Below are 11,889 nucleotides of genomic sequence, written 5' to 3'. Positions count from 1 at the left end.
AAAAAAAAAAATTTTAAAAGAGGCTGTGGATGTAGCTCAGTGCAAAGGCCCTGGGTTCAATCCTCTGTACTATAAAATAAATAATGCCTCTTCACAGGGGCTATCATGAGGTTTGAAAAAGATATGACCATGAGGCTGGCACCTGGTAAGTGCTCAAAATAGTGAATTATTTGGCATGATTTGGGCTCAAAGTTCCACAGTAAAGACACCCCCAGTTCCTAGGTTTATCTGGCTACAGGAACCATTGTGTTACTCCTGCACTGCCTCAGAACCCCTGAAACATCCATGAGCTCCTGGGACGTGGCAACCAACCTCTCTCTGACCCTGGCTCCCCTTTTTGGGTAGGCCACCCTCTCACCTCCCCTCTTGGCTCCTCCTTCTCTTTCAAAACCAGAGGTGGAGACCACCAGGCCTCAGTCCTAGCCTACCTTCTCTCTCCACTCTCTCTCCTGGGGACCACCTTCAGGCCTCCTGGCTTCCTCTGCACAACTCTGGTCCAGCCACCAACTCACCTTGGACAACAGCCCTTCTCCTGCTGGCTCCCATTCGACCTCACAGGGCCAATACTCTGTTCCCAGCTCCAGTCAGGCCCCAGTCATGGGAAATAAAGCCCAAACACCTAACACGCTACCCTCCGTGATTCCTTCACTCTGCTGTGGCTCAGCTCAACCAACTTGTCCCACTGTACCTCTGCGTCTGTTGGGCCCTCCACCTCAGGACTCTGAGCTCTCGGTCCTCTCTCTGTCCACCACCCAGTTCTCTTCCTTCCCTGTCTTGTTTACACGTCTCCACACTAGGACAGGAGAGAGTGAGCACGGAGCCCCCACACCTCACGTGGCAGGCACTGGGGAGGTGAGTACTGAGCACTCAAGTGGGGACACAAGACAAACCCAGAGTGAATACAGTCTCCCTGCCACGGGGTCCGGGCCAGCCAACAGCACGCATCCATCACCAGTGCTGCGCTGGTCAGCTGCCTCACAGCAGCCTGCTGGCCTGTGGGGCAGAACCTATTCGCTAGAGACTGCACAGCCAGTAGCCCAGCCAGTGTCCACTGCTACATTTCCCGTTATTTGGGTGAAATCTGACACCTGGCCCACGCTGGCCCTGGAGCTCGGGGATGTGTGGCTTTCCCACCACACGTGCAGAGGAGGCTCTGGGCTGGTAAACAGCCTCTCCATAGAAACCTTCAAGCCACAAGAAGGAGGCCTAGGAGACCAGCTCCCCTAGATAGGATGTCCCTTGAAGGACTTGAAGGGGCAGGGCTGGTGCCTGGTCTAGCACTGCAGGGCTGAACTGACCCAGGGCCGCCAGGAGGGCCCACTGCAGTGGTGTGTCCTCTTCTTCCTAAGAAGCAACTTCCACCTCCTGTCCCCACACTTCGGGCTTAGATCAGGGGTCCTGAGACGCTAAACTGGGCCCCACGTCCCGCCATCCTGGGACACGAGTGCCTCCTCCCCTGCAGGGCCTGCCTGCCTCACCCCCTTCCCACCAGTGCTGACCTCCTCACCGCGCGGAATACCCAGAACTGCGCGGACTCCCCCTCACCTGCGAGGGCAAAGCCTAAAGAACCGGGCCGGGGGATCGGCCAGGTGTACGATCTGGCGCCCCAGGGCCGTCGGCGATGCCTCCGAGACTGGTGACAATGAAGCTCTGAGCGGCTAGCAAACCGCGGCTAGCAACCAGCCTGGCACCACCTCCTGGTCCGTCACACCGACCCGCCTTTCCTGAGCGCGCCACTTTCGGATTGGCCCTCCGGCCGCCCGCTCTGGCCGTCGCGCTAGCTCATTGGGCTGCTCGGCTGTCCTTTGAGAAGTTCAAGCGGGGGAGGAGCGGCGGAGAGCAGAGGGCAGCGAGCGCCGCGGACTGACGATTGGACGCGGCTGGAAGGGGGCGGACGCACCGCGTAGGCCAGGACCTGCGGCGGGAGCCCGGCCTCCGCAGGCAGGCGGGGCCGGAGGGCTGCCGGGTGAGTTCTGCTGTCGGGCTCCAGTGATCTCCTCCCGAGGGTTTGTCCTCCTGGAGCGGGTGCCCAGAGCCCCCGACCGCAGTGGGCTGCCCTCCCTCTGCCTAGTGAGCCCTTCCCCCAGCTGAGATGGTCTTCCAGCAAAAGTTACATTAAAATAACAAAAGTGCTGACCTTTTCCCATTTCATTAACTTTTTAAATGAAAAGTTTGCTTTAGATATATATAGTGAAGTTCACATTTTGGCATATGCAGTTGTATAAAACACCGCCACAATCCAGATGGAAGACACTACCACCTCCACCCAACCCTGGAGGGGCCTCCACCCAACCCTGGAGGGGCCTAGCAGTCGCCAAACTTGTCCTGGCCACCTGTCCTCCTTCCTACCCCGACCAGTCAGCCGCTTGGCCTTAGCCTGGCTTTTCCCACTGACCTTTTAAAATTCTCTTCTTTTTTTTTTGGTGGAACCGGGGATTGAACTCAGACCCTTGCGCTTGCCGGGCAAGCGCTTATTCTACGGAGCTATCTCCCCGGCCCCTTCCCATTGACCTTTTAAAATTCATACGCATTCTCTGGAGAAGTATTTCAAGCTGCAGGTGCATGCAGCACATCTGTTGCCTCACTCACCCACCAAGGGATACCGCCCTTGCTCCACCTTTGAGCATTGACAGCTCGAGCTGTAGGTATCCTCTCAGGGTCTCTGTGTGAGCACAGGACATCTCTCTGGATAAAAACCTACGAGTGGGATTGCTGGCTTGTGTGGTACTTACTCAACTTTATAAGAAACTGCCAAACTGTTTTCCAAACTTGTGTGTTACACTCCACTCAGCTTTGTTTGAGTTTTAGTATTTGCCCATCCTCCTGGTCACTTCCAGGCTTCCACTCCTCGGAGATACTGGAAATTAAACCCAGGGCCTTCAAACTGAGCTAACCATCAGCTCTTTTATTTATTTATTTAGAGACAAGGTCTTTACTGCATAGTTCAGGCTGGCCTTGAACTCGGGATGATTCTCTTCTGCCTCAGCCTCTAGTCCTGGGATTACAGGCCTGTGTGCCATGCCTGCTTACTCTTTTCGAAGAGTTCTTGCTAAGTCACTAAACTGCCCATGTTTGCCTCCAACTTGTGATCCTCCTGCCTCAGCCTCCTAGAGTGTTAGGAATATAGGTGCGTACCACCATGTCTGACTGGTTTGTACTTTCTAATATCTAATGGATAAAGCTGTTACCCAGCCCAGTAACAGAAAATTTTCTTCCTTTTCTTCTGAAAGTTTGATAGGTTTAGATATTATGTTTAGGTCTGTGGCTTCCTTCATTTTGTGTAGGGCGTGAGATATGGACAAAGATTCTTTTTCCTGATTATTCCAGCCCTTGCTCCTAAAAGGCTGCCTGCCCCTTCTTCATTGAGTTACTTTTGTATTTTTTGATGAAAATGAGTTGACCATATTTGTGTGGTCTCTCAGGGGTCTGCTCAGTTGATTGATAGTATGAGTCTTCTCACCAACATCACACTCTTGTTGTGTGTGTGTGTGTGTGTGTGTGTGTGTGTGTGTCCAGCTCAGCCCACCAGGGGGCGGGGCTGGCTGGCATGTGGTGCTGGGGGATTGAATGGCGGTCCCTGTGCTCTGCTAAGCTTGTTCTAAGTAGGTGCTTTAGACCACTAAGCCATCTCACCAGCCCCAACAACATCACACTCTTGACTAGTGCAGCTTTATGGGAAATCTTGAAATCTGGCATTAGTAATTTTTCAAAATTACCTGGCAATTCTGACTCCTTTAATTTTTCCTAAAACCTTTAGTATCAGCTCTTCACTATATAAAAACCTAGCTGGGTGTGGTGGAAAACACCTGCAATTCCAACACTCCGGAGGCTGAGGTAAGAGGATCACTGTCAGTTTGAGGCCAGCCTGGGCTACAGAATAGGACCCTGTCTCAAACAAAACAAAACAAAACAAACCACTAGCTAAACCTCAATAGAGATCACCTTAAGGCTTAATATGATTCAGGAAGCACTGATGTCATTCATCACGTGGGGCATGTCCCCTGCCCCTCATCCAGGACACCAGCTGAGGAACCACTAGCACCAAGGTTGAAGGTTTTCTTTGCCTCAGAGGTTAATGGTCAAGACAGAACCGCTGGGGAGTTCTACCAAGCACTTGAGGAATGGTACCTATCCCTATTTTAAGACAGCCTTTAAGTGTTTCTCTTCACCATATTACCATTAAAATGTACCTGTACAAAGTGAGAAAAAAACAAGCAGTTCCAGCTTCATGTAAACAGTAGTGTTTATTCACAGTATACATCCCAGAGCTCCTGCGGGGCCTTCTGAGGGCTCATGTTCCACACGCCACCCCTGCAGGTGTATGTACTGCCAGACACTGCGGGGACCGAGCTCAAGAAGGCCACAGGCCACAGAACACCAGACAACCAAGCCCCAGCCCCAGCCCCAGCCCCAGGCACCAAACCACCTCCGCCACAGGAGCTCCAGATGCTGCGACCTCCTGGGGAAGGAAGGCTCTGAGATCAAGATGCCTCCAAAACCATAGCAGCACCCCATGCCTGAGGCCAAGGTGGGCAGGAGTTGCCCTGGGTCCCCAGGTGGCACTTCTGAGCCCTGCCACCTGTCTGTCAGAACTCAAGTCCCCACAGCCAGCCTCTGGCAAAACAGATGCGGGTGAGGTTGGTAGACAGGGACTAGGGGGATCTGGGGCAGGTGAGCCAGAGACCAAGCAGTGAGAGCCGAGGGCTGGGCTCTGCAGATGTGCCAGTGATACCTGGAAAGCCCTGCAGTGGGCAGGCTGGCCTGTGTGAGCCCTGCCCCTTGCCTGAAGAGGAGGCTCTATCCTGCTTGCATGGTCAGGGAGCTGTCCCTTGAGGCATGGTGCGCATGAGACAACTTTGGGGGCACAGACCAAGCCCCTTCCTCGCAGCTACATCCTGTGCTCACTGCTCTCCATGCCGGGCCATGAATAACTGCACCAACTGCCAAGGCTCCTGCACCCAGGCCTCAGTGGCTAAAGGGTCTAGATGGAGTGGGTGGGGTAGGTGGCTGCCAGCAGGAGGTCATGGGGTCCTGGGAGCCACAAACTGCGGACAAGGAGGCCCCTGTATACAGAGAGCCCCATGTGGTCACTTGTTCAAGAAGGCAAAGGCTGACAAATCTGGGCCTGGAGGCTCTGTGGCTGCCGCCCTCTGGGCCCATGTTTGGGGGGCTTGGGGGACCTGGTTGGGTTCCTCTGCTGTAGCCTGAACCCCCACCAGGCGGGGGCAGGCCACCAGCTCCATGCCAGCAAACAAGGAGCCATGGCTCCATGGATAACAGCTAGGGCCATCCTTTGGGGTGTCTGTGTACCCCAAGCCCTGCCCAGGCTGTGCCCCCTGCTCTCTGGAAGCTCCTGGTGGGGTCTCGGCCTTGCTGGCATGTCCAGGGGTTGTGAGGGAGCTGGTATCTGGAGCTGGGGTGAGTGCAGGGCTGCCCGGCAAGACGGGGGTGGAGTTTAGAGGCTGGAGGAAGACCTGGGCCCCAGAGGGAGGCACAGGGCCAGTGAGCAGGTCAGATGGGCCCTCAAGGGTAGCTGTGGGGCTGGACTCGGCACAGGGCCTTAGGGCTGGGGACCGCTGTCCACACGAGGCTTCGAAATGCCTTAAGATCTGGAAGAAAAGCAGAAGTGGTAAGGGCTTCCGTGTACCTCTTGGCGTCATGGCCTGAGGCCTGAGCCTCCCCAGGTCCACCCTCAGTCCACTGCCCAGAGGCAGGATCAGCTTGGGGAGGCCACAGTCACCTGCTGCTGGCCTTCACAGGGCACATGATGTTTCTGCACAGACACATGTCCCCATCCATGTCAACTTCTGGGCCCCACTGAGGGAGCAGAGGGAACCAGTGCAACCTAACACAGATGGTTGCTTCCAGTGCTGACATGAGACTCCCTGTGGCCCCAAGTACCGCAGGCACACTGGGTATGCCAGGGCTGAGGACAAGGCAGGGGTAGACACCACGCAAGGCAGGGGAGCAAGGGAGACAGGGAGCAAAGGAGCTAGTTTTTAGCAGCTGTAGACAAAATGGGAAGACACTGGGGACACTACCAGGTGGATGGAGAGGCCCCTAGGCACTCAGAGGTTCTGAGGAAACGGATACAGATGAAAGGAGAGATTTCTGCTCGCTTGGAGCTGGTCAAGAGGAAGAAGGGCAGCTGTGTGCTTCCTGGTGGAGGCTGCAAGCCTAGGCAAGAGCAAGGGAGCCACTGCCTGGAGGAGCAGCAGCACTGCGTGGAGTGGGCTTAGGGGTGCCAGGAGCTGGACAAGCCCAGGGCGGGCAGGCCCCACCCTGCATCCTCTCTCTGTGGGCACCACCTGACCATGGCAGAGGACTGCTGAGAAAGCCCCATGACTCCCTAGGCCGGGTGCTCACCTTCGTAGCCTTGCTGGTCACAGGCCCAGGGCTGCCCATGCTTAGCTCCTGCAGCCACCGCTGAGAGAGGAGGAAGATGTGCTCCTGGGGAAGAAGGTCGGTGGAACCCAGGGAGGCGATGGCACACAGGGCCCTCTGAAGGTATGGAAGGGACAAGAGTCAGCCCTGGGCACCACTCCATGCCTGTAGGGCAGTGATGCCCACCAGGGCCCCCTCCACTGACCCCTCCTCCTGCTCTGCTCCTCTGGACCTAGTAGAAGGCACCTGGCTGACCCCCCACACCTCCTATCCCCAGCCTCATGATGCCCTCACCATCTGCTCGAGCTCACTGGCTGTGCCCAGCTGGCCGAGGAGCAGCTCCAGCACTGCCTCACAGTTGAGCAGCCCACACCTGCCAAAGGAAAGGACGTGCAGGAGAGGTGTCATATGTGCCTTCTCTCCTCTACTTCTTCAGGTAGAAGTGAGAGGTCACTCACTCTTTTATGAAGTGCTGGGCCTCCTCACGGCTCAGGAAGGCACGGGGTCCCTGTGTCACGGTCCTTACCAGGCTCAGCTCCTGCTGGTAGTCACTCAGAGCCATGGCTTCAGCCCTAGCAAGGGCACGGCCAGGTTAGGACAGCTCTGTCCTTGGTGGAGGGCTGGGGCTGCTCTCCCAGCCCTCCCTGCACTGGGGTGAGCCTGGAGGGCAGCAGCCTGGCTGGAAGACGCCCTCCTTGAGAGCAGGCTACTGACTACTCCACTCACCTTTCTGCCAGGTCACCTGGCTCCCGACTGGTCCCTGAGTGGCTATCACTGCCCGATCGACTGCCTGAGTCTGAGGCCCGGCTCTGGTCACTGTTCCGGGAGGAGCTTTGGGAGCCAGGGCTGCTGTCCAGCTCATCCCAGCCCCCTCCAGCCTGCCCTGGCTGGTGTCTCACAGCTGAGGAAAACAGGGATGGCACCTGAGACCATCAGGGCTTCCATCATCCTCACACCCCTCTGCACAGGTCCTCTGTGACCAAACTGAGGATGGGGAAGCTGCCTGGGTAACAACACCAGAAAACTTCAGGTAGGTATCCCCTGGCCAGCAATGCCCTACCCTTGTCCTGCGCTCAGGCCTGTGTTTCCTGCCCTGTGGTTATCTGCCTACAAGCCACTAAAGCCCAGGGTTTCAGCAAGTGACAGGGGGGTGACCCACAACCCCCTCCCCCCATACCTCGAGAACCTGGGATGACCCCAGGAAGCAGGTTTCCTGAGGCAGGATGGCTGTGGCTCCCTGAAGGTGTCATGGCAGGCTGGTAAGTGTCGCCTTGTGGCAGAGACCTCTGGGTCCAGGAATTCTCAGGCCCAGGGTGCATGGCATTAACCACCACCTCTGCGGCCCTCTGGATGGTGGAGAGGAAAGCTTCACCCGCAGAGCCTGTGACCAAGAGAAGGGGCATGGTGCTAGCACTCCAGAACCGCTCCCAGCTGCCCCAAATTTCCCAGGATAGCAGTGCCAGGGGTGTTCCCTGCTCAGGGCTGGCAAGGCAGGGACATATGCTGCACATACAGAGGAGAGGCCTGCAGCAGGGGTGTCCCAAGAGGCTGTCCTTCACTTAAGGAGTGCTTGTTACAGTGCTGGGAAGGGGCTTCCCTGGCCAGCATGAACTCCCCCCAGATTAAAGTGAACCATGAGCAGAATAATCTGTAACTGAATCTCACAGCACACAATTGGGCCCAGCCTGAGGTCCTGCCCACGGGACAGCTGAAGTGGCTCTGTCCCTGTTGTAGGCTACTTTGTACCACTCCAGCAAGAAGGCTTCATTTGTCCTAAGAACAGACACCCAGATGTGTCACCCCCTCAATTATAGTTCACACACAGGCCTACCCTGAGTTCCTCTGTCATGGCTGGGACACTCCCATTTGGCCCCTCATTGTAGGATTGAGCCCCCACTGCTGGCCAGCCCAGACCTCCACAAGTTGACTTGGCCACACCTGTGTTGCTCTCCTCTTAGAAAGGAGAGAAGGTGGCAGTGGAGAGCATACCAGTGTGGATACGGAGGCCTGCTGACCACCTTGGTCCCCTCCCATCCCAGAGGCTGGGTCAAGAGGTGCCCTCTTACCTGCATGGCCCCGTTCCTTGCTGTAACCAAAACCCTGGAGACTGCTGAGAGGCCTGGACTGGGAGCCCATGCCTAGAAGGACCTGGGCTTCAGAAGGGGCCACCACCCTGGACCCATACCCCACAAACATCCAGCCCCACCCACACAAACCCACCCACCCTGGCCCTGCCCATACAGCCTCACCCACCCCAACCACCCACGTGTGCCATGCTCCGGACTGAAGCAGAGAGAGCAATGGAGGCCCGCTGAGCAGTGTGAGGGCTTCCTACCTGTGGAGGGCAGGGCCCTGGCAGGCTTGGAGGGAGGCAGTGGCACAGCGTCAGAGAATAAGGTACTGCCCAGGTCCTGAGGGAGGAGGTGGAGCTCAGTGAGCCACTGGCTGCTTTCTTGAGCCCTGCCCTATCATTTAGCTCCATCTCAAATGTTTCCTGAAGCCTCCTGGCTGGTCATGGAGCTGTGGGCCAACAGCAGTGGGAGAAGGGCAAATGTTCTGCCAACATCCCAGCATCTGAACCTGGGAGTGACCAGAGCCTGGGCTCACCTGGGCAGCTGCTCGAACTTTCTGGTACAAGCTGTTCCCATGGAGAGGATCTGGGGGTCCTGCAAAAACTGAGGGCAGAAAGGAATAGGCTGGACTGAGCACCTGAGGCCCACTCCTCCCAGACATCAGCTGCCCTGCCCTCACCCCCACAGCTGGCTGGGGTCTCCCTCCTTAGGACCCTGCACAGGCCACACTGGAATAGACCCTGGGAAGCTCCCTTGCCCACCCCATATCCTACCTGAGTTAGGTCACTGTCTACCTAACTGCTCCCACTGGCCCATTCTCCTCTTCCCAGATGCAGTGTGAACCAACCAGGCTTCACAAAAAAATGGTAAACCTAGACTTCTTTTATGGCCTCAAAGGCCCTCCTTGGTCCTGCCTTCTTATCCTGGCCTTTACCTGTGCTAAAAGGTTTCTTTCCTAGAAAATCAGACATTCCTATGTCACATCAAAGGCTTCTGGGCCTTTACATGTGCAGGAGGGCACCACAACACCCCAATGTATGTCTGTTCTACCTCATCCTTTCAGAATTGAGAGTTCCTTCCCAGAAAATCCCTCAGTGGGGACCACCAGCATAGACAAATTTTCCCTTACCCCTCTTGGCAGGTTTAGACCAATCAGTATCCTCCTCCCTACCATCCAAGGCCCTTGGCTGCTTCCCCTGGGTGCACCTGTGCTACCTGCTTATACCTGTGGCTTCCTGGATGAGAGCACAGTTGCGCCTAAGGATGAGCAGGAAGGAGGAAGAGCCATGGCTGCACAGGTAGAGCAAAATCTTCAGCACCTGGGGAGTCACCATGTATGTTGGGCTCTGCGCAGAGCCTGGCCACCCACCACCTGAGCTCCATGCCCCCCCTCTACTCTGGATACCTATAGGCAGCAGCAGGGGCCTGACCAGCAGCCAGGACTCACCTTGAGCTTCACATGGCCAGAACTACTGTCCAAGCGGTTCAGGAGGTATTCCAGTAGGCACTGGCTGCTGCCCACTGATTCATGGGAGATTTCTGGGATGCACTTGGGTTAGGAAAGGAGCAAGCTGATGCAGCCGCACCAGGGTGTGCTGGCTGAGGACAGAGCCTGCCCTCCTGTGATATCCACCTCCTTAGGCCACACTCCTTGCAGCTAACTACATAGGCCTAGCTTTGGAAACACTGGAATTTCCAGGTCTTTGCATTCAGTTCCCTCAAAGCATGAGGGAATTCGCCCACTGCCCTACAGGCCACTGGGACAGCTGGGCTGTATCCAAGGGGCCTATTGCATGCGATCTCAGTTTCCAGACCCCAACCATACCACGTTACAATGACAAAAGAGCTGTGGCTGCCCACAGCAAGGCAGAACCTCCAGTAATCCTGGGTGCTGCACCAGGGTCTCTGCCACCCACTCTGCCCGAACTGGGGATATCAAGGGAGGATACTAGCAATCTCTTCAAACAGGTATCCTGGACATGGGACATCATCGTCTGAGGTTCCCTTCAGGAGAATTGGGAGCTGAAAGGGAACAAGAGCCATAACAAGTCACCTTCTTACAGAGGGTGAGACTGCCTCCACCAAAGATTATAGAAAAAGGCCTTGCTCTCTCTTGACATGCTGGCCTTGGGTGAGACCTGAAAGGGGCCAGAATCATCTTACGGGCCATAGGGGACCACAGGGGACCTGCAGGAGGGTCTCCTCAGTGATAAGTGGCCCCAGGGGACAGGAAAAATCAGTGACAGTCCTCTACCTGGACAAGATGAGGCACAGTCCCAGCCTTCTGCACTTATGACCATAAGGTGATTTTAAGGCACCTTTAATACACCCACTAGGGCTGTGACCCTAGCTCTCATGAACACAGATAGGCAGAAGCAGAACTCAGCTCAAGTAACTCCACAGCTCCTTAAGTACAACTAAGCTGTGGGTTTATGCTCACACATCAGCCCACACTGTTGGCTTTTGTTACCTGCCTGTCAGGAAAAGATACCATTTATGCGGTTGAAAACTGGAAATGCTGTTCTCATATTTTTCAATATCTGGACAGTGGGGGGAGGGGTTCAAGGATATTGAAAATGACAAGTGTGGGGATGGTCAGGTGCTGAGCAGAGAACGCAGTGTGAATGCCAGGCACCTACAGTCATGAATACAGATAAAACGCAACCCGCCCGGGTATTCTGAGACGCGGTGGGCACACACCCGTCAGACATACTGCCTATTTGCCCACCACACCACGAAGCGGGCCTGGAGGAGGGCATAAGGACTCCGCCTGAGCCCTGCCTGGGAATTCAGACATGCTTGCTGTAGCGGCTCCCTGGGCCAGCTGGCCCTAAGGCTGCAGCTTGAGAAGGCTGAGGGCGGTCAAAAAACTTTATATTTGTACTGGCCAGCAGCTAGCAACAGGCCCCAGCTCTTCTCTTGGAGATCTACTAAAACGGGTCTGCCGTTGTCTCTGTCTTAAGGCGGCTTCGCCTGCTACATGGTGTCCTCGGACCCCAGGACCTCCCCGCAACGTGCCCTGTCCAGTGTTCTCCCGCGGTCGGAGCGGGCTCGCCTTTCTCTCATGCTGCTGAATCGCCCCCACTACTCGGGTGAGGTGCCCGGATGCCTGCCAGTCGGCGAGCCGGGGTGTCCTCACTCACCCGGTGCAGGAAGCTCAGGCGATCCCGCAGCGGCGGTGCGGCTGCCATGGTCCAGCTGCCCGCGACCCCCTCCTCCCGCCGGCCTGCCCCGCTTCCGCCAGGCGCAGACTCTCCAATCATCGTGTGGCTCTGGCTCCAACAGCCAATCGCTAGTTGTAGGCGGGCCTTGACGTCGGCTTCGTGAACAATTTAAGCCTGAACCAATCTGAAGTCCAAAAGAAGAGACAGACAAGGTTAACAACCAATTGTAGTGCTACAGGCAGGTACTACTGGCCAACCAGGAAGAGTAA

General features: G+C 56.1%; 2 protein-coding genes across 6 annotated transcripts in view; both read right to left on the bottom strand.

Moving 5' to 3' along the window:
* Nucleotides 1-1,684, bottom strand: part of Cep131 (centrosomal protein 131) — a 28,014-nt gene extending 26,330 nt beyond the window's left edge. For all 3 annotated transcript variants that reach the window (XM_023699304.1, XM_023699302.1, XM_023699303.1), the window contains exon 1: nucleotides 1,546-1,684. The gene's annotated coding sequence lies outside the window, so the exon portion shown is untranslated. The remainder of the gene's footprint in view (nucleotides 1-1,545) is intronic.
* A 3,072-nt stretch (nucleotides 1,685-4,756) lies between these two features.
* Tepsin (TEPSIN, adaptor related protein complex 4 accessory protein) lies at nucleotides 4,757-11,786 on the bottom strand. 3 transcript variants are annotated; one of them, XM_023699306.1, is made up of 13 exons: nucleotides 11,600-11,786; nucleotides 10,406-10,478; nucleotides 9,904-9,995; nucleotides 9,682-9,775; nucleotides 8,992-9,059; nucleotides 8,720-8,795; nucleotides 8,451-8,522; nucleotides 7,571-7,765; nucleotides 7,111-7,285; nucleotides 6,843-6,956; nucleotides 6,679-6,757; nucleotides 6,367-6,501; nucleotides 4,757-5,609 (listed from the first exon to the last, which is right to left on the bottom strand). In XM_023699306.1, the coding sequence occupies exons 1-13, from the start codon at nucleotides 11,717-11,719 to the stop codon at nucleotides 5,088-5,090; spliced, it is 1,815 nt and encodes a 604-aa protein (XP_023555074.1). In that variant the 5' UTR covers nucleotides 11,720-11,786; the 3' UTR covers nucleotides 4,757-5,087. The 3 variants fall into 3 exon arrangements, with proteins under 3 accessions (XP_023555074.1, XP_004639620.2, XP_023555075.1); XM_004639563.2 differs by having other exon boundaries at nucleotides 7,562-7,765; nucleotides 11,600-11,785; XM_023699307.1 differs by lacking the exon at nucleotides 8,451-8,522 and having other exon boundaries at nucleotides 7,562-7,765; nucleotides 11,600-11,785.
* Nucleotides 11,787-11,889: the final 103 nt, after the last annotated feature.

Source organism: Octodon degus, unplaced genomic scaffold (assembly GCF_000260255.1).
Source record: "Octodon degus isolate 3935 unplaced genomic scaffold, OctDeg1.0 scaffold00112, whole genome shotgun sequence".
NCBI classification, from domain to species: domain Eukaryota; kingdom Metazoa; phylum Chordata; class Mammalia; order Rodentia; family Octodontidae; genus Octodon; species Octodon degus.
Note: the sequence above shows the minus strand (reverse complement) of the source record. Positions and strands in the feature narration are given on the sequence as shown.

Bases quoted from the DNA above. Each gene is read 5' to 3' on its own strand.
- Tepsin (XM_004639563.2), bottom strand. From the start codon at position 11,719: ATGATTGGAGAGTCTGCGCCTGGCGGAAGCGGGGCAGGCCGGCGGGAG. The intron at 7,766-8,450 runs GTAAGAGGGCAC...TCTTGGTCACAG, and splicing joins CAAGGAACGGGGCCATGCAG to GCTCTGCGGGTGAAGCTTTC. The intron at 7,286-7,561 runs GTATGGGGGGAG...TGTTTTCCTCAG, and splicing joins GGTCATCCCAGGTTCTCGAG to CTGTGAGACACCAGCCAGGG.